Here is a 26274-nt window from a genome sequence, read left to right as displayed (position 1 = left end):
TGGAATTCTATAGAGCATATTATCAAGCCCCTTATGGCCACTTTAGCGGCAGTTTTCTGCCGATAAAGCGACGATAATTTTATCGCCCCGTCTTGATAATATGGCCCTATAACGTCCCTGTAATCGTTGAATTTCCAGGGTTTTTAAATGCTAATTCCTAACGATAACATCCCTGTAATCTTTCTTTTTTTCAGTGACTTGCTAAGGTTTTTTAATGCTAATTTCTAACTATAACATCCCTGTAAACTTTGTTTTTTCAGTGAATTTCTATGTTTTTTAAAATAGTAGTCATGTTTGCAGAGTAGTGGAGAAAGGGGGCTGGGCCTCTGACCAGCTCACAGGAATTTTGCTGTGTAGGACTTACAGGAGGTTCCAAGAGGGCTTCTTGGCCCCCAAGGTCCCTCTGGAGCCAAGGGGACTTTATCCCCCAATTAGGAGTGAGTTAGGAGGCATGTTTGCAGAGTAGTGGAGAAAAGGGTCATGTATCTGACAACTTCTCAGCAATCCTGCTGTGTGGAACTTACTGGAGGTAACAGGAGGTGTAGTTGGCCCCCAAGGACGTCCTTGGGGGGCAACTAACCCTCCTTTCATCTCCAGTAAGTCCCATACAGCAGGATTGTTGAGGTCTGATAGCAGGCCACAGCCCCTTTCTCCACCACTCTATAAACATGCATCCTTGCAAACTACTATTTAGGGGATGAAGTCCCCTTGACTCTTGAGGGTCCTTGGGGTCAACTAGCCCTTCTGTTACCTCGCGTAAGGCCCACAAAGCTAGATTGCTGAGAGATGTTCAGAGGCCATGCACCCTTTCTCCACCACTCTGCAAACACACCTCCTGGCGCACTGCTGCTTGTGGGAAGAAGTACACTTTAGTCCTGAGGCGTTCAGGAAGCAAGGCGTTCAGGAAGCCACCAGCAGTGCCCTGAGAGGTGTGTTTGCAAAGTGATGACTGATATCACTGAAAAAGCCCAAAGGTTACAGGGACGTTAGAGTAGGCTCAGATTTCCCTTGTACAAAACAAGTGAAATTCTGCAGTTATAGTTACCTGTGCTTACTATAAAGTATGCCCTGTAATGCACTGCTTATGACCTCACATACTACATCACTCATGACATGGCCAGTGACATCACTGATGACATCTCAAATAACATCACTGATGACATCATCTAGTGATTGTGAGTGTTTTTCTAAATGTTTTTGTGTGTTAAATGTATATACTAAAGTACCACAAAACAAAAGTTAAATTAGTATACTTTGTTTACTACTAATGAGTGATTCCTAGATTTTAACATAGTTTATATCAGTCCCCGAGGAACTGTGTGTATGTGTGTGTGAATGGGTGTCTGAGTGACAGTAGATGTGTGTGAGTAGCTGTATGGGTGTGTAGGATAGTAGGATCTGCTTCTATGATTACCTCCACTTTTTGCTTGCTGTAATACTGTTTCTGACTAGACTGAATGGCATCCTGCTGATGAGGACCCCTGTCTCTCTGCTTTCTCCCCTAAATTGTAATGGTAAGCACTTAGGAACATCCCAGATTAGATACTGGAGTACCCTTATAAGTCCCCAGTATATGGTACTAAGGTACCCAGGGAATAGGTACCCCAGAGGTTCCCCCATAGGCAGAAGCATGTATTATGCCACATGTGGGAGACCAATCAAATTATCACTACAGGCATGTTGTTGCAGCCTGTATAAGCTAGTGCTAGCACCACTTACCAAAGATATAGGTTTCCCTATATCCAAGGTCACTGCACTTAAAAACTATAAGTCATCCCTACAGCAGGTCTTTTCAATCCTGAGGGCAGGGTGCTCGGTTTTAAGTGTGAGGGTGCCCCTGCATGAGCCGGACACCCCTACAGCCACCGGAGTCCATTCTTCCAGGTTGTAAGTGGGAAAGCCATTAAACATATAGAGGGGCACCGCGTCATTATGCGATGACCATCTCGAAACTGGCTGTAATGAACCCTGTTGTGTTTGATATCAAACATGTAGGAATCATACCCCCACAATCAAAAAGGTGTGGGAGATACGATTTGAAGCACTGTAAAGGGCCTCTGTTAGGTCCTTAGTGCACCCAGGACCAGTCTTCTAGAGCCGGACAGCACAACATGGCTGCTGCTGACCAGGGACACGATTCTGCTCTCCTGCTGCTGAGACAAGCTTGAGCAGGGGAAGGCACAACAATAGGTATTCTGTCACAGGGAAATGTGACCATCTCCTAGACAAGATTTAGTGTAGTGGGACAGGGTGGGAGGGCTTGCCAGTGTCACATACTCTGCGTGCAGGGCACATTTGGTGCCTTCATGCATAGTCCAGCTCCAACCAGTACAAGGAGCCGTTGGCACCTGCTCCGGTGCGAAACTGGACAAAGGACAGGGGAGTATCCTCCCGCTTGTCCAGGCCCTACTTAGGTAGGGACCCCTGTATCGTCCCAACCCTTTCCTTAGGGTGCTTAAGGGCTTACCTGTGGGTGGGTCCCTATGTTCGTCGTGGGACATGATACAATTCAGACACCACCTGAACTTCGACCGTCTGGGCACTCTGGATTTCACTGGACTTCGCTCTGGGCATCAAGGCTGCAACTGGGAAGACTCCTGCTGCTCCTGATCTCTTTGCCCTGCTTGTCTTCTGCAACGTCCATGCTTGTGTTCTATATAGGATCCTGTCCAGGGCCTGTGGGCATCCATGACTCCTGAGGAATCACCCTTGAAGTGAAAAATTCACATCCTTGCACCCGCAGGCACCAACTCAGCTGCCCGTTCTACAGATCCTGAGATCCTATGGACTCTGGAAGGCTCAGCAACACAGGTGGTGGTTCTTCATTACGCTTGAGGCCTGCCCTGTCTTCTGACTAAGTTTGAGGCCAGTATCCTTCATCAGAGCCGTAGGAACCGAACCCCTGTGCAGCATGTCGACTTGCAGTTGCAAAGGCTTGTTGACTTCCTTCCACCAAGATCTTCGGGCTCCAAGTAGCACCCACCTCAAGCATCTCTAGCGACCAAGTTCTTCACCCTCACTGCATCACTTGTACCATGGGCCTGCGTCTTTGGTGAGCTGCTCAAGTTCTTCTGCAACCCCAGTGCCTCCGGCCTGTGGGTCTTGGTGAGGGTCACTTTTTAATTCTTGTAGGGCCCCCTGATTGCTTGGACCCTGCTCTGACTCCCCTGCTTGTGGTGTCAACATTGCACCTTCTTGTACTTCCACGCTGTTTGCAGTTGCTAAGGGTTGTTGGTGCTCCCACCAGACACAGACCCCTCAACTCTCAACATCTGATGTGGGACAGCTCGTGAACGGCTAGATACTCACCATGGTTGGCTAGATGCCCTCAAAGGCACATAAGAGTTGCCTACTCAGGGTGTCTAAGTCCAAACAGGTGAGGAAGTTACATCTTCACTCTGAGTGGGCACAACGTGGATCCGTTTGACACACCTCCCCTGATCTTGGTGAGAATGTCACATGAGAGTTTCTGTTGTCACTCCCCGTTTCACCCGGGAACAAGCATCCTAGGACCGGTTTCAGGGTTTCAGCCATCAGCCCGGGAAAGATTGAATCCAGTGGCACAGTGAGCCCGGGACCCACGTTTGGGCATGCCAGGCGCACTTAGGGCGAGAAAGCAAAAGACACACAATTTATGGACAGAATGCAGAACAAATTTAAAACATTCACCTCTAGTCAAGCAATCTAGGTTAAATCGTCGTACCTGACTGATAAGTAGTGAAACACCAAAACTGGTCCTCGGGTGCTTGTTTCCGGTCCAGAGCGGACCTGGCTTGGCAGTTTGGGCTGGACTGCTCCCATGAGGCACATGGTCAAGACTGATTTGCATATGGACAGGTCTAAACTGGGGTGGCATGGTGAGCAAAAGAATGATGGGTTTAACCCAGATCTCTTGACTGGGCGTGAATGTTTTGATTTGTTCTGCATCCGGTCCATCAATTGTGTGTCTTTTGTTACTATTTGTAGGGTCACAAACCATAACAAAAATGTTTGAGAAATTGGTTTCAGGTCTAGTTTTAAATAAATGCAACAAAAGTAGAGATTAATATCTTTAGAGCATTGACCATCCTGGCAAGTAACACAGCATCATCTGCATTTAGGAGTGCTGGTATAGGTTATTTGTTAACCAGGGGAACATCCGCCCTCGCATTCACTAATTCGGTTTCAAGGTCATTTATATACAGGAAAAACCAAATAGGTGTGAACACACGCCCCTGTCAAACTACCCGATTAACAGGAAAGGAATATGAACACTTTCTACCATCCCTGTACCTGACTGATGCACATACATCCCAAAAACCATGTCTCAAAAAGGCCACCAAATCTGTCTCAGGTCCCAGACTATTCAAAATATTCCAGAACGTGGCTTTATTTACAGAGTCTAAGGCACTGGTTAAGTCCATAAATGCCAACTGGAGCAAACTACTTTTGGCACATTTATATTTGGACTCAAGGAGGTGAAGATTTAAACATTGTTCTATATTGGCAAGGCACTTTCTGAAACCCTACTGGACCGGGGAGTGAATGTTCTTATCTGTAGACCAAAGAAGCAAACGGCCCAGTATGATTCTCCCAATTAGTTTGGTGACAGACTCAAGGAGTAGAATTGGGTAATATCATTTGGGGCCATGTTTTCATCTTTGTAAAAATTATACTAAAGGAAATACAAATAATACATTTGTGTTTTTCATTTTTTTCTATGGAGTGCTAGTTTTTTTCTGTTCATTTGGTTTCATTTTCTTTAATGCTTTTTTTTGTATATCTTTGCCATTATGGGCTGTTTGAGCTTCTGTGAGGTCAATGTTCCCCATTCCTACTCTTGAGGTCAAGTAAGATTAATTTCAATTCATGTAGTGGGGTATTAGTATTTGGAATACTATGTTTACAATTAGCTTAGTCAGTACAGACCATCTTGTTTTGTTTATGATATAATAATCTATTTATATAATCCTGTATGGAGTCATTTTGTGGTGTATTCATAGTGTTACTGTGTGAGTGGGTTGCATAAATACTTTACACATACCCGCTTTAGATAAGCCTGACTGCTCTGTGCCAAGCTATCAGAGGGTGAGCACAGGTAATCTTTTAGTGGGTATTTATCTTACCCTGACTAGAGGTGTCCTTCCTGCTTGGACAGGATGCATACCTCAGTCAACCAGGAATCCCATTTCTAACATCAATGGTGAGGATAGGGCTTGTGTTTGTGCAATACCATAGTAACTCAGTGTTCACTACAACTTTATACAAAGACGATTATGAGTTTTCTCCTGTTCTCTCAAATTGGTCATTTTTCAAAATTTGACTCCTGTTTACCTTCAACAACTTGGGACTCGGTTTGATTGTTGCACTCCACTTGGCAGAATGGAAGTGGGTCTCGGCTGCCTGTCATCCTGTGGTATGAAGAAGCTAAGGAGGCTCTGCAAGGAGAGGGGGCTGCCTGTGAAGAGAGATTCAGAACACTTGGACCTAAGGTTCGCCCTACATGCATTTGAGCTCAAATGCAGGGGAGCAGCAGCAACGGAGAACTCTGGGTAGGACTCTTAGAAGGACCCCTTTGCAGCTCTAGGCATAGAGAAGGCAGAGCCTTGTTTGTACCAAGAGGGCAGTGGCCCTGAGAGAGAGGTACAAAAAAAAGACTTAGCAAATTCTTCTTCAGAAGAGAGAGAGGAGTCTACAGAGGGGGAGTGCCCTACTGGGTCCTATGCTGGGAGCAGTGTCTCCTACCAAAGCCTTTCCCCTGAGTACTTCATGGACAGACAGGCTGGAAGGGACCTTAGGCTGCAGCTGTTCCAACTGGCTGCAGAGGAGAGAAGAGCTGAATCTGACAAAGCCCTGGCTGAGGAGAGAATTGCTCAAGGTGAAAGGAACTTATCAAGGGAAAAACTTGCTCTAGAGGAGAAAAAAGTAGCACATGCGCTAAGTTTGAAGGACCTCGACTTACGAGCAATGCAAGTAGAGCCTTGTGATGGCAGCTAAACTACTGAGGATACAGTCCCTTAACCACTAGGCGGGGATTGACATACACTAGTGGTTTCAGGCATATGAGGTAACTCTAGAGGTGCACAGGATCCCTGAGGAGGACTAGGGAGCTGGCATATGGAGTCATCTTCCTGGTGGTGGGAGGGATGCCCTACTGGCCCTAAAAGAGGAAGACAGGTTGAGGTATACCCCCACGAAGACGGCCCTGGTAAGGAAGTATGGTTTAACACCAGAAGAGTGTAAGTTGAGATTCAGGGGCAGGCATAAACTGTCTCACCAGTCTTGGGAGGATTTTGAGGATAACTTTTGCAAGGCACAGGATGGTTGGATGAAGGGTAGCATGATAAACACTTTTGAACGACTGTACAATTTGATTGCCATAGAGCACATGTTCAGTTATTCTTTTTCAAGGCCATGCCAACATCTGACTGAGTGTGAGTTCTCTGACCCTGGGGAACTTGCAAAGGAGGCGGACCTCTGGGTAAGTAGCAGAGTGTCTGAAAAGGCACTTGGGCGAGATCCTAAGGGGAGTGGCTCAGGTTCCCCCAAACCAAGGGTGGGGAGGCTCACAGTAAGCCGGACACATGCCAGTATAGGGGGGGATTGAAGATTCCCATGTCCCTTCTCAAAGAAGAAAAAGAGATGGGGTGGGCAGAGGCCCTTGGTACCCAATTCCCAGCCCCAGGGCTTGGATAGTCCCAATTGGGAGTAGCAGAGTCCAGTCTGTACTGGGAGACCATCCACTGTCCCAAAGTGACAGGGGAACTTGCGGGAATGGCTGCCACAGGCATTTAACCAGTTCTGGTTACTGGCAGTACCACTACCACTCCATAGAGGATGGTGCAGAAGCACAGATAAAGGGGAGGAAGGACAAACCCCTAACTTCTGTTTAACCTAATGGTACAGACCCTGGGTCCTGGAAGACCAGATGCAGGATAACACCTCCGAACTGGTGGGAGAACTGAGCAAGGCAGCTGCCACAAGTGCCCTGACAATCCAGTTTCTTAGGGTATCACTCCCTAAAGAAGGCTAGTGAACCCCAGTTGGAGTGGTATGGTGAGAAAGGGTTCACCCCTGACTCCTGTCCAGTCCAAGGGTACATACCATGGGTTGGAGGGCCAGGTTTTGGCAATCCCCCCTTAACTGGTGGTAAGGCTGGCTGCCAAATGTGCCCAACAGTTTTCTTTCCTGGCAGTAACACACCTCAGAGAAGGGTGCAGAAGCCCTGATAAAGGGGCAGGGGGAGGATGGACTCACCCCTGACTGCTGTCCAGACAAGGGGAGCAGACTCTGATCTGGAGGACCAGTTGATGGATACCACCCCATAACTGGTGGGAGGGTGAGTGGAAAAAGTATGCTAATCACTTGAGGCTACTGCCCCCCACTCTGAGAACGTACAGAGGACAGAGACCCCTTTATGGCCTTGGACCTGGCTCTTGACACTGACAGTGATCTGTGGCCTATGGTGGTTGCTGTCCTTGTGGACAGAGTTTTCCTTGGGTTTCGGACAGAATGGGCCACATCACTTTGTTGGCATGCTGATATTGTCTGCCTACTGGAATGCATCTGCAAGCAAATTAAGGTTAGTTGCTTCACAGATGGGGTCTATAGCTGAGGGGAAGTAGTCCCAATGGGTTAGCTCAAGGGCCCCTAAGAGCATATGTAAAGGGCTTCAACTGGGTTCAGAAAGACATAGAACTGGCAAGTACCCCTGCAGTAGAAGGCCACTGTCCAGGTTCTATCGCCTTATGCATGAAAGTCCATCAAGGAATTGATTAGCCACCCTGGCTTTAGGCTGGGGGGGGGTCATGATGGAAATTGGATTTCTTGCTGTGTTACCCAAATTTTATTCCATCCTCCTCCTATTTTTCTGACCTCATGTTTGTTGGCTTTTGGTCTCTGAGCACTTTACGACTGCTGACCAGTGCTATAGTGCATGTGCTCGGCCCTCTAAACATTGTAGCATTGGCACATACCCAATTGTCATATTTGATTTACTTGTAAGTCCCTAGTAAAGGGGACTACATGTGCCCAGGACCTGTAATTGCTACTATTGGGTCTCCAGCACTGCTTGTGCCACCCACCTAAGTAGCCCTCTAACCAGGTCTCAGGCCTTCCACTGCAAGGCCTATGTGTGTGTGTGTAGTGTACTGCCACTTTGACTTGGCATTTAAACCCCATTTGCCAAACCTGAAACTCCCCTTATTTTACACATAGGTCAGCCTCAAGTGGACCCTAGGTAGCCCTATGGGCAGGGTGCTGTGTTAGTAAAATGTGGGGCATGCACTTTTATGTTCTGCATGTCCTAGTAATGACAAACATACTATTCCAAATGTCACTACTGTGAGGCATACGCCTCTCATATGTTAGCATAGGGAATTACCAGATACACATTTAAGTGGCAATGCCAAATCAGAAAGGAGTAGATTTTTCATGTTTGGTATGTTTAGAACTAGAATGATAAATACTCCGTACTGGTGAAGTTGGCTTTCTATTACTATTTTAGAAATGTCCCTTTTAGAAAGTGGACATTTCGTTGTGCTTATTAATCTGTGTGCTTTGCAGCCTGTCTCCAATACACGTCTGAGCTGGGTGACAGCTACACTTTGTGCATTCCCTCTAGACAGCCACAAACACAGGAAGGGCTGTATGGGACAGAGGAATCCTCTGCATTCATCTGCATTCTGATAGCGTCCCTGGCAGGAAGGGGAAGGGGTTGCTCACACATCAGAATAGGCTGTGTTTTGTCCTCACATTATCCCCTACAGATAGCTTGGCAGACAGGGCTGTTTTGAAAGGGAGCCTTGTGCACTTCCGAGGTTTCCTTTGAAGTTATCCCCTACATCAGAGGCACATTTGGGTATAAGGACTGGGTCTCTAACCCCATCAAATAAGATACTTCTGGGTCTTGAACTGTACCTCTGCCAGAAGAACAGCTGTGCTTCTTAAAGGGCTCAACTGGACTGCCTTTCTGGACCGACCGCTTTTCTGCGTGCTACTCTACTGCTCTCTGACTCTGCTGAAGGAGATATGAACTCTCCCATCCCTCCAAAGTGATCTCCAAGGGCTTACTAGCTTGCCTCCAGTTTTCTGAAGTCTCAGAAAACGGAAGACTTCCTGCAAATCTGCTGGTGCTAATGGCCCTGCCTTCTATGAGTCTTACACTTGCCTGAGGTGCCTCTCCAGTTCTGAACCTCAGAAGTGGGTGCTGCAACTATGTTGCTACAAAATTAGCGCATCTCCTGTCTGCATGTTGTAGAATCAGTGCATTGACCCGGTTGCGGGAATAAAATCAGCACATTGCATCAGTTCCTGCTCTTTTCACCTCAGAGATCAATGTATCAAACAGTATGTTGCGCTGCTGCAGCTTGATAAGATCAATGCATCCCCATGACTGCATGGCAGAATCCGACGTATCACTCAACACCTCTTGACTCCAGTAACCGTCTTCGGAATTGGCGCCTCGCCTTCAGAGAGTAGAGAAGATTGAAGCATCCTGCATGCAGAGCTCGACATTAACACATCTCGTTGCTCTCGACCAGGAAAGGTATTTTGTTAACCGGGGCCTGCGCGGCTCCTGTAGCTGGCTTCAATCGCGGTCAGCCTGAACTTTGACTGTGCTCCGGTCCAGCATGACCTAAAGTAACCTTTTTAGAGCTACTTGCTTCTAAGAGCGTCACTGCATTTATTCCTTTAAAATTCTATATCTCAACTTATACTTATTAGATATTTGTTGATCTGGTCTTGTTTTGTTTATAATATAATAATCTATTTTTTTAAACCTATGTGGAGTCTTTTTGTGGTGTATTCATTGTGTTACTGTGAGAGTGTGTTGCACAAATACTTTACACTTTGCATCTTTGAATAAGCCTGACTGCTCTGTGCCAAGCTACCAGAGAGTGAGCACAGGTTATCTTTTAGTGGGTATCTAGCTTACCCTGACTAAAGTGGTAGTGCCTGCATGGTCTGGATGCATACCTCACCCAACCAGGAATTCCACTTCTGACAGTATTAGGAGATTGTTTTGGTTTTGTTAGTAGAGTTCTGTAGGCCTCATTATGTTTTGCATGTTTCATTTCTGTTTACAATATACTGAATATATTTGCTTTATGAATCGTTTATTTATTGCGTGGGGGGAAATTTTGTTTTTATCTGGCAGGTGTTTCGTTTGTATCCTGATTTTTGTTTTATACTTTTTGGACTAATTAAATTTGGTTATACTTGAACCAACATTCTTTTTTATTTCCTTGATTTTGTTGGGTACAAGGGATTTTTTAAATATTTTCATTTCTTGGGTTTTTGATGGTGCCAATGCATTATTTCAATGTACTTGGATGTTATCTTATTGTTTAGATAGTTAACATTTTTTAATTTGTTTGCCGTTTGTGTTTCTATTTTTTGTGGATTTTTATTTTTAGATTTTATGTTGAGTTCAGTGACTTCAATTATGGAACTGTAAGATGCTCTTTATTTTATTTTTTAATCTCTGTGAAATTTTACTATGGTATAAAGTTGTTTTTATGAATTTATTATTTGATGAAGTTATTTGTTTTGAATTAGCATGATTTGTATTGTGATTTTGAAACAAAGTAATTTGTGTTGGTTAGTGTTTATTTTTTTATTTATTTATTAGCATTTAGTTAATAAATATTTATTTTTCAGTATGAGTAGATTTAGGGCCTGATTACGAGTATGGCAGTCTGACCGCTCGAACACCGTTGTTGCAGCCTCTGGAAGACCGTCATGTTACAAATTGACCGTGGTGTGGCTGGGGAGGTCTAGTGACGGTTGGGAACTGTACCTCTGCCAGAAGAACAGCTGTGCTTCTTAAAGGGCTCAACTGGACTGCCTTTCTGGACCGACTGCTTTTCTGCGTGTTACTCTACTGCTCTCTGACTCTGCTGAAGGAGATATGAACTCTCCCATCCCTCCAAAGTGATCTCCAAGGGCTTACTAGCTTGCCTCCAGTTTTCTGAAGTCTCAGAAAACGGAAGACTTCCTGCAAATCTGCTGGTGCTAATGGCCCTGCCTTCTATGAGTCTTACACTTCGAACACCGTTGTTGCAGCCTCTGGAAGACCGTCATGTTACAAATTGACCGTGGTGTGGCTGGGGAGGTCTAGTGGCGGTTGGGAATTGTTTTCCATACATATTGAGGCCTGTGAGAGTATTTCAACTGCATATGTATCAAATGGACACATTTGCATGATAAATGTGGAAAACTACCACCTGCCCATTGCCGGAGTCCAGCCCATATGTAATGTAATGTAATGTAAACTGAACTTATATAGCGCACTGTCACCCAACGGGTATCCTGGTGCTGAGAAAGTACATGTTATACAGTGTGGTTAATCAGTCACCCAAAAAGATGACCTACGGGCGGAAAGGAAACACAGTACGATATCTGAACAGGTTTGTGACACTGAGTTTATGACTTATTCCTCCCTCTGGAATTGCCAAGTCTTAAGCTTCTTCCTGAATTGCATCAGGTTCTCACTTTGCCTAATGTCATATGGAAGTTCATTCCACATTCGTGAGGCCACTGAGCTGAAGGCTCTTCCCCCCGCCCTTGCACGTTTAAACTTTGTGATGTTAACCAGATTTGCTTTCGACGAGAGTATGCTGGTCCATATGTGGGCAGTCCAGGCAATGTGTATATGGTATGAAAAGGACTTACCAGTAGATTGCTGGAAACAGGGTCGTAGTCTTAGGGGTGAAGATGAGCTGTGAAGGGGGACCTGTAGAAAGGGATCTACTTCAAACTCCTCAGTAGCGCCCTATGGCAGCTACCTTTCCCTGACCGCAGCCGTGGCAGTCCGAGTATAGAGGGCGTTCGAACGCAGTGTTTGAAATCTTGTAATGTGGCGGTCAGACCGCGGAGCTTGCAGCGGTAGGACCGCGACCGCGGTATGGCGGTTCACAGACCGTCTAACTCCTAATCAGGCCCTATATGTAAAGTTTAGTAAATATTTCAGATTGATTTGTAAACATTGCTTTGATACTATTTAGACATATATTTTGAAAATAGTTATATGTTGTTTTTTAAGAATAATACATTTTCTTTCAAAGTGGCCTTTTCTTCACTTGTGTGCCAGATTCTTTTTTCACTAGTAAAGAATTTTTGTTGGTTAACTCTACTTTATTTTAATTTAATTGGTTGAGTTCCTTATCGTTTGAATTTGTTCGTCTTGACCTTATTTGGCCAAAGCGGGTTAGTGTGTATATGTGTTATATATATATATTTGATATGTTATGTTGAAATATACTGATTCCAATTACTTTTTATGTTTACATAACAAATTAGTTTTCTCTCGCTGTTGCTGAAAATAAATATTTCTTTATTATAAATGTTTCAATGTTAGTTAATAATATTTTTAATATATTTAACTAACCATATTTTAATATTTGTATGCTTTATTTTGCTTGTTCAAAATCAATAGTATAGTTTTTCCTGTGTTTCTTTTGTATATTAGTCTAGTTTATTGGTTAATATTTTTTTATTGTAATAGTAACAATATGTTTGTTGTATTTTCATGTGTTTTAATATAGTTGTGCTAGTTAGTGTTTTTTTTATATTTAGATGTTTCAGATATTTTTTAGAATTATATTTTTTCATTTGTAGTTAATGCTTTTATTTTTTGAAGCTAGGGTCACTGTATTAAGGTAAGTGATATTTTATGGTGATATTTGTGTCCTCTGATATTATTTTCCAACATATTCTGCCATAGAAGAATAATATCATGGCAGTATGGTGCTAACTATTGGCTCATTGAATATTGCTTTGAAGAAACCATTTATCAACAATTCCCACAACAAAATTCATAGCTGCTAATTAGACTGATGGCATGAGCGTTACTTCAGGCCATCCTGCTTTTTTTTTTAGCAAGCATAAAGATGCATTCTGGGGCTTGCAGTTTGATTTTAACACTGTAAGTTAACTAGATAAATTTAACAAGCAGATCTAAACTACCTCCGGTTTAGTAAAATCCCTTAAAAGCGAACTATTAATGACATGTTATAGCTAAACAATTGCATCTGGGCCAGTTAACAAGGTATTATAGATAGAGTTGTTTTCCTCATTTATCTCGATTTTTCTTTCACATCGCGTTACGCTCGGCTAATTCCGCTTTTTGTTCATTGACTATTTTTAATTACTTATGTATTTTACTTCAGCTGCTTGATACCATAACCATTGTTGTAGATATCTTTCTCGAACTACACATTTTTCCAATTTTTTCATTTCATTATACTCATTGTTGTAGGTTACGTTCACGAACTACAAATTCTTCCATTTCTTTCTACCACGTGACCAGTGAAAAATGAAGGTCGTTGACCGTTGTCTATGAACTTTTTAATTTCTTCTAATTACGCAATCCGTGATATACATATGTGTTGTTTACCAGCGCATTTTGATGTGATTTTTATTTTAAATTATATCACATTTGTTTTAATCCATTTTTCATTTTGGTTTTTCTACACCAGTGCCTTTAAGTCTCACCAGTCAGGGGATTTTTTTACATCATTTTAAGCGTGTCATTGCCGATCGATTTACGCACTACCCGGAAGTAGACTATGTCCGTTTGTCGAAGAGAACTTCTCCGTATAGCTTAGGTAAGACACAACTTGATACGATAATCTTTAACATCCATAAGAGCCAGAGATTTTGTTTTTTGACATTGCTTTACTACTCCACAGAATTTTGAACATGCAAAATTCGTCAGCTCACTGACACAAGTAAGAATTCTTATGGTATCGTCTTTTTTACACATCGGGTGTGTTTCATATTCTGCAGCTTATCACGGTCTTAATCGCTTTTCACAGTTTTCTGGGCTGGCTTCCATTTGTTAACACGATTTCAACCACACGCTTTCCCTCCCACCACAATTTGGATAACCATCTTGCTATGAGTACCACTACTGTTATTTGAAATCTTACACCGCATGACCCATTATTTTGATTATAATCACCCATTATTGATTGTGCCCTAACTGACATTCCAGGATAGGAAGTGTTGTAAGTTTTTGCTTGCAGAATAAAAAGTCAAAACCAGGACTGGATACATCTGGCAAACTGACAACGCTTACCTGCCCTTTGATTGGACCTGCCACCGGACTGCTGCTGTTTATTTCTTCACCCGCTGCCCTTTGGTAAAGCTACAGCAACTCGCCGGACCCGCTTCGCGGGTCCCGCAGCGCGTGTGGCATCAGCGGGAGCTGCTGTCGGGAGAGGGGCGGTCTCTTGTGCTAGGACTTGGGGCGTGTTGTTGCTGGCAGGGCTGCGAGCACGTTAGCAGGGACTCCATCGCCCAGGAGTCCCTGCGAGCCCAATCTGCTTCACCTGGGCTGCTCTCCCTGCTGGCCCCGCCCCCCGCCCATGGAGTAAAAACAGGCTCCAGGACTTTGTTCGTGGGACGCTTACCTGCCCTTTGATTGGACCTGCCACCGGACTGCTACTGTTTCTTTCTTCACCCTCTGCCCTTTGGAAAAGCTACAGCAACTCGCCGGACGCGCTTCGCGGGTCCCGCAGCACATGTGACATCAGCGGGAGCTGCTGTCGGGAGAGGGGCGGTCTCTTGTGCTAGGACTTGGGGCGTGTTGTTGCTGGCAGGGCTGCGAGCACGTTAGCAGGGACTCCATCGCCCAGGAGTCCCTGCGAGCCCAATCTGCTTCACCTGGGCTGCTCTCCCTGCTGGCCCCGCCCCCCGGCCATGGAGTAAAAACAGGCTCCAGGACTTTGTTCGTGGGACGCTGCCTGCCCTTTGATTGGACCTGCCACCGGACTGCTGCTGTTTCTTTCTTCACCCTCTGCCCTTTGGAAAAGCTACAGCAACTCGCCGGACCCGCTTCGCGGGTCCCGCAGCGCATGTGACATCAGCGGGAGCTGCTGTCGGGAGAGGGGCGGTCTCTTGTGCTAGGACTTGGGGCGTGTTGTTGCTGGCAGGGCTGCGAGCACGTTAGCAGGGACTCCATCGCCCAGGAGTCCCTGGAGCCCAATCTGCTTCACCTGGGCTGCTCTCCCTGCTGGCCCCGCCCCCTCACCCATCACCCCTGCCTTTTGCTATTTTAGAAGGACGCGCCCCCGCCGCGCGGGAGCGCCCGGGGCTAAGCCCGGGCAAAGGGCGGGCCGTCTAAGGCCGTCCAAGGATGATTAAGGATGGGCCGGGCTTATCCTCTTTCATCACAGACTCAAATTATTTGTTTTATATTTTTTTAAGTGTTATTATTATCTTTTAATGGTCTGATTTATAGGTTGTTTTCTTCAGTTGGGATCTTGTCCTGTATTACTCCTCTCAAAAGAATTTCCCCATGATGGCCTTACGTTCCGGAAAGGGTAAGCAGGTTACATTGAAAACGAGTAGTGTTAAAGCAACTGGAACTTTGGATGATTTTATAATTCGGGCAACAGGGATATTGGAAAAAGAAATTGCTCTTACAGAAAAGCGCCTCTCAATAGATCTGGTAACAGGGAAACGCTCTTCACTAGGACGTATTGGTTCTATAATTACCCCTGAAAAAAGTTTAGTAAATGATCTAGTAGATAGCCCAATTCCTGTAATGAATTCTAATTCTTATTTAATTTCTTCGATTGACCTGGTGGACTGCCCAAACGAAGACTGTATATCATCAAGCACTGCTAGTGGGGATAGCATCCAAAACTGTAATTTGAGCTTTATAGTGCCCACATTAACACAACCCCAGGTCTTAGAACCCGAGCCAGTAGGAATTTAAATTATAAAAACTAGTAAACGGAAAAGAGGAGGGGGCAACAATAAGGGCAGTAGAGCCAAAACAGTAAAAATAAATACCTTAAGAGTAACATCGAAATCAGCAAAACAAAGGGGAATTTCATCCGGGGATTATGTACATACAAATCATTCCTGCCCAAATAATGATGAGTTATTACTTAATATTGAAAGCTGGTTAAAGGGCTTCTGACGCCTCTTGTAGAGAGAACGCAAATAGTAAATTTGAAACTGGACCAATTAGAACATCTTTTATCGGTCAATACTCGTTGTCTTGAGAAATTGGCTAAGAACAGTAAACCTATTGAAACCATGGGGGGTAACCCCAATGCTATAAAGAAAGTGGGACAAAAAAATCAAGTTGCAGTGTCGCAAATGGCCGCAACTGCTACTCTTGGTAAAGTACCCTTGCAAACTGCCTCAAATAATTCTACTTTGGTGGTTGCTATGGGTTGTCAGCAAAAGCCTGCAGTGGCCGCTGCATCCACATCAAAGTTATCCGCACCCAAGCAGGCAGTCACTTCTGGGCCTAGGGTAATACCACAACAGGGACTTATAAATCATAGAGAAAAAGCTCCACTAAAGAAGCCGGTTTGTGTAGATCTACCCCCTGACTGCGCTCCTTTTATCGCAATTTTGACAGGAGTCCCAGGAGTCAGGCCAAATCAATTGGAGTCAAATAGGGATCTTAGAAATAAAGTAACCTTTTGGCTCAATAAAAATAGGGCGCTTCCCCCTGCCTGTAGAACAGAAATATTAAGTGTCCGAAGGGTTCCTTGGGTGGGGCCAAGTGAGAAAGATTTGGAGGGGGATTGTATTCTCATAAACTTTAGGGACAATTGGGTTAAAGATTTTATTTGTTGTAAACCAAGGTTTGGTAGATTGGGGGATATACAATGTATAGGTTTAGAATACTTTTACCCCAATCTAAAGCATGTTGCTTTTCAACAATCCCAAAATTATCCTAGGATGAGACCCCAGGGTGAGAAATATTTCGGGTGGACACCAAGTAACATTCCTTTACAACCACCGCGAAATCATCACGGAATGAGATTTCAGGGTGAGGAATACCTTGGGTGGATGCCAAATATTATTCCCCTAAGTAATCGTTTTGACCCACTTATGGGGATGGAGGGGATAGACTGACTACCAACCAGTCAAAAGCACATTGAATTATTCAGCGAAAAGGCTAGTTCCTTAGTGGAACATAGTTATGATGGATCGAGGGATAATACTAATGAGGTGGTATTAACTTGTAATGTACAACGGGATAATCTCTTGGAATCAGAGGTTTGTGATATTGTAGACTATGAGCTGACCTTGCCTGCCCCTGGGTTGGATGGGGCCACCCGTATCGAACATCCAGGTAATCCGTCAGGAGAAACAAGGTTCCGCCTGATTTCGTGGAACATTGCAGGCCTTTCTGGGAGACTACAGGATGAAGCATGGCTGGATTATGCGGGTAGCCATGATATCTTGTGTCTCCAGGAGACATGGAGTAGAACTGATCAGGATATTGACGGTTTTCAGTCCTTTAGTGTACTAGCTGTGCCATCACAGGCAGGCAGGGCAAAGGGTGGGATACTGACTGCACTTTCCCTAAAATTGAATAATTTAACGATATCTAAAATAGTGGACACTCCCTGGTACCAATTACTTTTGCTACAATCTCTGTTTCCTGTGCCCTTATTGTTGATTAATTGGTATCACAATGTCTTTGATAAAAATGAAATATCTGTAATTGTGAGCTTGCAGGAAGCTATATCCCAGGTGCATAGCGATTTACCCCTACTTTTCATCATTTGGGTTGGTGATTTCAACTGTTCATTGTGTAAATTTGGTGGGTCAAATGTATGTGGCTTGGAAGATCTAAATGAACAACCTGTGCAACATTTTAAGCACACACCCCATGGTGATGCGTTAAATAATATTATTGTAATTAACGATTTATGCATAATGGAACCATGGGTTGCCCCAAATTCCCTCCCAATACCAACTTTTCAGGGAACTAGAGGCTCGATGAGTGTTATTGACTTTGTCATTGTGTCCAGTGGTTATTCTCAATACATTGATAATCTTGAGACGCTTGCAAATTTGGCAAGCGATCACAACCCTTTGATTCTAACATTATGCCCCCCTGTTAGCACAAGGCACCCAATCTGGGACCAACCTATAAAATATAATAGGAACCAAGGTGTTATCTTGAAGTGGGGGAAAGTAGACGCAATTGGGTTAGAGGCGAAGGTTTTAAGTGCCAATAGCTCCGAAATTGAGTCCTGTTTATTACCAACAACTGACCCTGAAATTGTTATTACGAACTTTGAAATCCTATGTGGAAATGTGGCAGAGTATCTTAAAAAACCAATTGGTAATGACAAGATCAAGGGTTTTAAATGGTTTGACGCTGTATGTTCTGCCTCTCTAAAATCATTAAAAATGGCTTTGCAACAAAAACCAAGGAATAAGGAGCTGGTAAAAACGGCTAGAGGAGCCTACAAAGATGCAATTAGAAAACGGAAGCTGGATTTAAAAAACCTCGCTTGGGATGATTTAGAGAAGGCCTCGGAATTAAAAGACAGCAAGCTTTTTTGGGAAGTGGTAAATCGCCCCCTATTTTCTAGCAATGATAAAGATAATATGGTGATGCAGATAACAGGTGAGACATGGGAGGCCCATTTTGGGGCAATTTTTAATCCCAATTCACTAGCGCTCCTAGGACCGCAGGATGAAACAAAGGATATGGAGTTCTCGCTGACAGCTTCTTTGCTTAGTTCTTCGCTTACATTGCAGGAAGATGAAGAGGCCTTGAGGAAAGGTGTCCCACTAAAAGCCCCTGGCCCAGATGTAGTGCCATTGGACTTTTTTAAACATAACATTGTTGTATGGGCCCCATTGCTGCTAAATGTATTTAAAGCGGTTATTGTTGGCCGTATTCCCCTATCCTGGAAGGAGGCAGTGGTGGTGCCGATTTTCAAGAAGGGTGATAAGAGCGACCCTCGTTGTTATCGCCCAATATCATTAATTGACGCATCATGTAAATTATTGGGAAGGATAATCCTTATTAGATTGGAGACGTGGGCAGACTCTGTGGGCCTAATTGTAGATTCCCAATATGGATTCAGAAGAGGAAAGGGAACAATCGAACAGTGTCTAAATTTGGCACTGATTATGAGTAAGTACATGAAGGCCAGGAATTCTTCTGTTCATCTGGCCTTCATGGACTTATCCAGTGCCTTTGACACTGTTTGCAGAAATAAATTATGGCGAATGATGGAGGATATGGGTTTTGAGGAACCCTTGGTTACCCTGCTCCGCAGACTACATGTAGCTACAACTGTGGCAATAAGGTTTGGGCCAGGGGGGGAAAAAACAAAATCTATCCCCTCAACTGAGGGTGTGCGACAAGGTTGCATTTTAGCGCCTTTTTTGTTCCTAGTTTATACAAATGGCTTGGAAAAGTACTTGTTGGATCATTGCTCTGATTTCCCAAAGGTAAACGGCAAGAAGATCCCTATGTTATCTTATGCCGATGATACGGTATTAATGACCCTTACAGCAAATAGCATGCAGACTTGTCTGGATGCATTTAATAACTTCATGTTGGACCTGGACCTAAAGGTAAATTTTGCAAAATCTTTCGCAATGGTCTGTGGTCCAAAAGGGACAAAAACCCGTAAGTTTATGGTAACCAACAACACCATTGAAAAAGTGGATAATTTTAACTACTTGGGAAATCTTTTTAACAGTAAATTGAGTTGGGTCCCCTTGATGAAGGCGCGAGTACAAAGTACTAGTCGATCCATAGAGGGTCTTTTTCGCTTTTGTAGTAAACTAGGGCAAAAACCAGTCGCACAATTAAAAAGCTTGTATAGAGCAAAATGCTTATCTGTGGCCACTTATGGGGCAGGGGTCTGGGGTACAGAAAGCCCAGCCATGATCCAGGTCATGGAAAACAAATTTATGAAGCATTTGTTGTCAATCCCATCAGGTTCATCTAACAGTTTCTGTCACACTGAGAAGGGAATGGAATATGTGACTGACATCATTCGCATTTCGCCCTTATTATTATGGGGTAAAATATGGCTATCAGAAGAACTCCAGCTCTCTAAAGATATCCTCCAAGACTGCAAAAATCTTGACCATGCAATGAAGATCCCATGGCTTTCATACGTCAGCGATACTTTGCACAGAATAGGTCTGGGCCACTTTTATGATAACCCTGAAAAAATACAGGGAGGCATAAAAACTCTAATTAAAACAAGTTATCATAAAAGTTTAGGCATGTCATGTCTAGACCAGTCAATAAACTGCGTGGGCAAACTACAGCACCAATTTTATCTAACATTTACCACTCATGTGCAATGGCGTTTTTACCTGACAAGGTTTAGACTAAACACACTTCATTTTCTTTTTGCCTTTCCAAAACAAGGGGGTTGGTGTGAGAGGCTGCCCCCTTGTCCTTGCATTAACAAAGTTAGTCAAAGTACTATCCATATTGTTCTTTTTTGTCCTTTATATAAGGAACCAAGGAGTAGGTTTATTAAGCCTATTCTAAAAGAACAGCAACCATGTAATTATAAAGAAGGCTATGACTACTTGTTATCATTATCATCTCCTGGAGTATGTTGTGCTATGTTAAGTTTTATAAGATTGTCTCTCCAGATCAGGAAACGGTATAGCTAGTTTGGTCTAAAAACCTTTCATGGTTCCCATTGCTTTCTGACAAATGATGTAAAATTGTATACATTTTTCTTTTTATTCTTTTAATGTACAAATTGTAGAATGATTTTCTAGTGGTGTTTTGTATACTTTTATGATTATTTCTTTTTGAATTGGATAAAGTTTATGAATCGAATCGAAAATCGACAGACATACTTTTGCAAACTTTACAGATACACGGCATCTGAGGAAGGGCTACGGTCCAAAATGCATTAGGCTACCTTGAATCAAACTTGATTTTTGTACAATTATATATTTGGATTATTTTGGATTATCTGGCTACGTTTTGTGTATATGAACATGGACTGGATCTTTGAAAAGAAAAAAAGACAAACTTAATAATCAACTAAAAACCAGACAAATATTAAACAAAAACTTGCAAAAAACTTGTGTACACTGCGATTACGTTATTTCGAGTGCGAATTGGAGACGCCCCTTCACGAAGGATAGCGCTATTGTTATATTAATATATAAAAGGACATTTTAGACCTGTCACAGGAGGTTACTTTGACGTGTTAAATTTGTATTTAAAAACCTTTACAGATGGAGTGCTTTTTTTTCCTCCACTAGGGACGACTGCAAATCTCGAACCACTCGATCTAACTGCCCTGTGGTCTACTGTATACACCCAAGGTCCAAAGAGTGAATGTTTGACCTATCCCTTGATTCCTACACCACTCCAAAAAGTCAGCCCATAGGTCTGAGGCACGGCCCATTTTTTACCCCAGATCTGAGCGCCACACCCAAATGGCTGCCCTAACCCAGTCATCCACCCTTGGGGATAACTGTTCAGTCCACATCATACAGATTTCCCTCCATGAGATTAGTATCGGGTAGAATAGTATCCCTCTCTGCTTATGCCGCAGAGATTTATATGATAACTCATCGACTCCCAAAAGGGATAACATGGGATTCATATCAACCAACACACCAAAAATGTTTCGCAAATTAAGTTCAATCCCCCCCATTAATGCTTTAGCCTGGGACACTGGAGAAAAACATGAACATCATTAGTCACCAAACAACCACATCACTTAGACTTAGGGGGAGGGAGGGGGGCAAACTTAGCAATCTTAGCTAGTGTTCAATATAGTCGATTAATTGTAAAGAAGTGGCTCCTTTTTAGATTGGCAGGTTTAACAGCTGGTTTACCAGCCTCAAGGAGTTGCTCCAAGCCATCAAAAGATCCAACTCATGAAAGGCTCCTCCCTGAAAGGCTCCTTCCCAGACTGAGTGAGGAGGCGCTAAATTTTTCTCATTCATGGCCAAGAGTTCCCAGTACCAAACTGCGACCTCCTTACTCTTAGATCTTACGTCTTGAAGAGGTGACTCCAAATCCCAATCACCCCTAATCTCCTTGTTTGAGGCCACAAACCAGGAAGATAGTTATACGAATTTAAACCTAGAGAGGCTATCCCCAACTTTCGCTTTTAAATCACCACTCAGACCTCATCAAATCGGCCCAGATAGTAATGCCAGCCCTCCTTAATGGAAGGCTTGGGGGGTCTTCAAGACATACCGGGGTTCCAGGAGAGTCCCATATAGGGGTGAAGTCTGAGTAGTACCCTAATCCGGACATTCTCCTGATCTTGTACTATAAATTCAGTGCAGACCTCAAAACTTTTAGACGAAGCTTCTTAAAAAATCTGGGGACCCCAAACTTGTACAGGAAACCCACCTTACTCAGTTCTCTCACCATTTCACCGAAAAGACTCCCCCAAGTCAAATTGTCCGGTTTCCCTGACAACGTTTGCCCATTTTTACACTAGAATTTGGCACGATACAAATTTAAATCCAAAGAGAGTCAGGCCTCCGTTATCAAGCCTACAACTTAGTTTTTTCCAGGCCAGCCTAGCCCCCTTATTTGCCCAAATAAAACAGACTACCTTCCCCTGAATTTTATCGATGATGGACTTTGGGAAACACCAGAGGGACACAGTTAAAAAGATACGTCAGTTTGGGGAGGACCGCCATCTTTATCAAGTTAACACAGCCATAGATTGTTAAGAGCAAGTTCTTCCACCTGACAAGAAGGCGATCTATCTCTGTGGCTACCCGTTGCAGATTGTGCTGGGGAATTTCATCTACCTTATTAACAATTGAGATGACTAGATATCTAATGACAGAGCTTGTCCTCCCACCCCAATCTTTGATATTTCAGCACATCACTTAAGTTTTAGCAGAATTTATTAAAAACCCCGAGAGGGCCCCAAATTCTATGACCAGATGTTCTACTCTCAGGACAGTTATAGCAGGGTCTGCCGTATAGATCAACAGACTATCTGCATACAGGGCGACCTTACTACTATAAGGCAGAGAGCTAAAAGGGGCGACCTGTTCATCTGTTCTTTACAGCTGCTCCAATAGCTCGATGTAAATATCAAACAAGAGAGGTAACAGGTGACAACCCTGCCGCGTACCTCTTGAAATACTAAAACTAAGAGTCAGTATGCCATTGAGAAGAATCCTGGCTGGTGCAACTTGATATAGCATTTGAAGGGCATGCACGAAACCCGGGCCAAATCCCATTACTCTCAGGACCTCCCAAAGAGACGTCCAACACACCTGGCATTTGCCGCATCTATTGTGATAACGGCCAAGGTAACCGAGGGGGTTGTGGCAAGATCCATTGTGCCAATAAGCAGTTGTGGCAACTCCTGAATCTGTCTCTTAGGGATAAATCCCTTCTGATCTAAATGTATCAGCTGCGGAGCAAGCTTTGCCAATCTCCCAGCCAGAATGCTTATAAAGATTTTATAGTCGGCATTCAGCAGGGAGATTGGACAATAGGAATCAGCCCTGCTGGGATCTTTAGATGGTTTTAAGATCAGCACTATGGTGGCCTTTTTTCCTATTCTGGGGATACACCCACCCTGCTGATATACAGAATTAAACAACTCTCCAAAACTGGTAGCAGTTCATCTACTAGGAGTTTATGCACTTCAGCTGGCAGGGCATCAGGGCTGGCCGCCTTACCGTTCTTATTCTGAGACAGGCATATGTGGATCTCTTCCTTGGTAATTGGGGCATCAGGTCCCTCCCTACCCTCAGTTGTCAACTTTGGCATTTGGACTTTCCCCAGCCAAGTTATAAGTTAATCTTGGTCTGGGCCAACCTCCTCCGTAAATAGTTCGGAAAATAGAGAAATAAGGCAGGCTTGCATCTCTTCCATCTTATCTGTGCGATCACCTCTGGGGTTAACTGCCAACTGCCTGATAAGATCCCCTGATCTATCAGTTCTAGCTTTCCATGCTAGTGGTGCCCCTGCTTTCTCCCCATATTCAAAGTTCTTCATACAGCCAGCTTGCCATTGCTCCCTGCATTTCTGATCCAGTTTGACCCTATAATTCAACCTCGCCTCTTCCGGTTGCCTCAGTAACTGCTCCTCTCCAACATTTGTCTGAGAGCCCAGCCGCAACAGCTCGGCCTCTAAGGAGCCCACTTTGTCCTCCAGTCTCTTCATGCTTGATCTCCCAATCTTCATTTTAGTATATGCCAAATTCTGTTGGAACCCTCCGATAGATGCCATGAAGGCATCCCAAATTACATTGAGGGAAGTGGACCCCACATTGTCAAGAAAATAGGCTGTACTTGCAAGCTTTATTGTCTCCCCAACCTCTGGGTCGGAGAGAATAGCCCTTTTTAGCATCCTTCTTGGCCTGGGCCCACCACCATACCCTTTTAATGACCTAGTGATCGCAGCATGATCTCAGATGTGGGCAGGTAAGATGCTTATGATAGGGTGCTTTTGGCAGGCACAACTGGTGCCACATTCCACAGGTGATGTTTAATTTGTAGGCACTGGGTATGCTTTGTGCACCATATCCTAGGGACTTCTAGGTAAATAACATATGCCAGTAAGAGGTATACTAATTTCCTCATGTTGAAAGAGGGAGCACGGGCAGTTTACATGCGGTGAGCTGTAGTAGAGTGTGCAGTTCTACAGCCAGCAAAAAACAGTCAAATAAAGAATTTGCTCTAAGAAAGATCACCAAATGCAAGAGAACATGAATAGCCGCACAAGCAGTTGCTCATGCTCGCGAAATATGCACTTGGGGTATGGTTTTCCCCTTACTTACTCCAGGCATATAGTGCTTGTTTCTTAGCACAAAATTCACCCTAGCATCCAAAATAGATCCTGTGATGCATTTTGTGTTAAGAAAAAGGTGAGGAAAGCAACAGAACATAAATAGCAGTGCAAACAACCCCTCTTGCTCGCTAACTGTGCTATTGTGGTAGGACTTTTTCCCCAAAATATTCTTAACTATGCGAGCAGGCTAAATCATGTCATCACCGGTAATTCTGCGTCAAAGTGTAACCCAAAATTACTCTGATTACTCTGGTGCAATTCAAGTTACTGCCATGCCTATTATTGTGTGCATTGATGCATGGCAGTCAAAAGTGCACCAGGAGGGAGAAAGAAATGTGCTGCATATGTTAGTAGATATGCTGCATTTTTTCTCTCTCCATTTGATGCAAGTCAATGCACTACCTTTGCTTGATACATTTAGGCCCTATCCTGTTACTTTGGAGTGCTGTCTCTTTCATCCTTACATTTGCTCTTCTGACCATAAATTCTACAGCATTATTTTTCAAGCTTTTATTAATGAAGTGTTGTCAATTTTAGAAAGAGTGCATTTGAAAAAAACACATACCTTTGGAGGCTTGTGAATCTCACTATAAATCAGGGTGTCATCATCCACCATTTCCTCTTTATCGCCTGTCTCTTTATTGCCATTTTCTGTCCTGTGTAAAAATATTGTCAATACATTAGCTTGCCTCATGTATAGCAGACTCCAAGCTTGATTTACAGTTAGCTGGCAAAAGAATATCCTTAGATTTGTGGAGGAAGTGCTAAATCTTGAGGAGAATCCAAAACCAGATCTTTCTTCTCCATTCTAACTCCGAGGTGAAAGAAATTCCACGGTTATATTGCCTTCTGATCTAGTCATTTTACCAAAAATTGGAAGAGGCTCCATTACCACTCATTGCAAAAACAGGCTTTCTAGAATAGAGATTTAAAAGCTTTGGTTGATAAATGTAAGGACACACACAGTTAAGGATTTCACTAAAGCAGTCAGGACAGTCGTTTGCTTGAGGTTTGAAATGGAACTCACCTTCTGACCCTTCGAACAAAGAGCCACCCCAACAAGGAAACCCCAGCCACAATGAAGATGCCGGCCAGTCCTCCTCCAATCATTGCCATGATAGAAGGTGCTGGAGGATCCTTAGCTGAAAAATATGAAGAACAAGTTATCTGTATTGTATTACTCCAATATCATCCTGTCTCTAGAACCTGTGTAAGTACCCACACATCCAGCTCCTATACACACACCCATGCACACACATCATGCGTTGGAATAATGTAGGAAAAAAAAATCTTACTGAATGGAAATAAAAAGAAATATTTTATTGTCTCCGTGTCTCTCAGGCAATCCTAGACATGCTCTAAGCATATAAATAGATGCTATATTCAGGTTTCATGATGGCTTTATCCAAAGCCCAGACGTCAATGTGAATGGTTTATGCCTCCTCAAATGGGGCACCTCCTGTCTGGACTGGTTTTGGAAAGACTTTGCTTTCAAGATTATGGGGAGTTCACAGTACTACTACTGGAAGTCTAACCGTGTGGTTTACCAGACCAGCATCCTAATTTCTAAGCCTATCAACAAGACTGACCAGTTGGCTATTAATGAACAAGCAAGTAGGAAATGTGGTGACAGATAAGGCCACTGGGTTCATGCAGTCCACTCATTGCCTAGCATAATGTTCTTATCAACACTGACCTTCCTAATTTCCTACTGCTATTGTGCAATGAGCCTACACCAGCCATTT

The 26274-nt window shown here is 43.6% G+C and overlaps 1 protein-coding gene across 5 annotated transcripts in view; it reads right to left on the bottom strand.

The window, feature by feature from the left end:
• Positions 1-26274, bottom strand: part of LOC146809012 (sialic acid-binding Ig-like lectin 13) — a 580696-nt gene that overhangs the window by 19958 nt on the left and 534464 nt on the right. For all 5 annotated transcript variants that reach the window (XM_085615801.1, XM_085615802.1, XM_085615800.1 and 2 more), the window contains 2 exons: positions 25557-25671; positions 25095-25185 (listed from right to left, as the gene is read on the bottom strand). In XM_085615801.1, coding sequence (XP_085471927.1) covers positions 25095-25185; positions 25557-25671 — 206 coding nt within the window. The remainder of the gene's footprint in view (positions 1-25094; positions 25186-25556; positions 25672-26274) is intronic.

Source organism: Triturus cristatus, chromosome 7, assembly GCF_964204655.1.
Source record: "Triturus cristatus chromosome 7, aTriCri1.1, whole genome shotgun sequence".
In the NCBI taxonomy this organism is placed as follows: domain Eukaryota; kingdom Metazoa; phylum Chordata; class Amphibia; order Caudata; family Salamandridae; genus Triturus; species Triturus cristatus.
The sequence above is the reverse complement of the archived record's forward strand: the minus strand, read 5'-3'. Positions and strand labels throughout refer to the sequence as shown.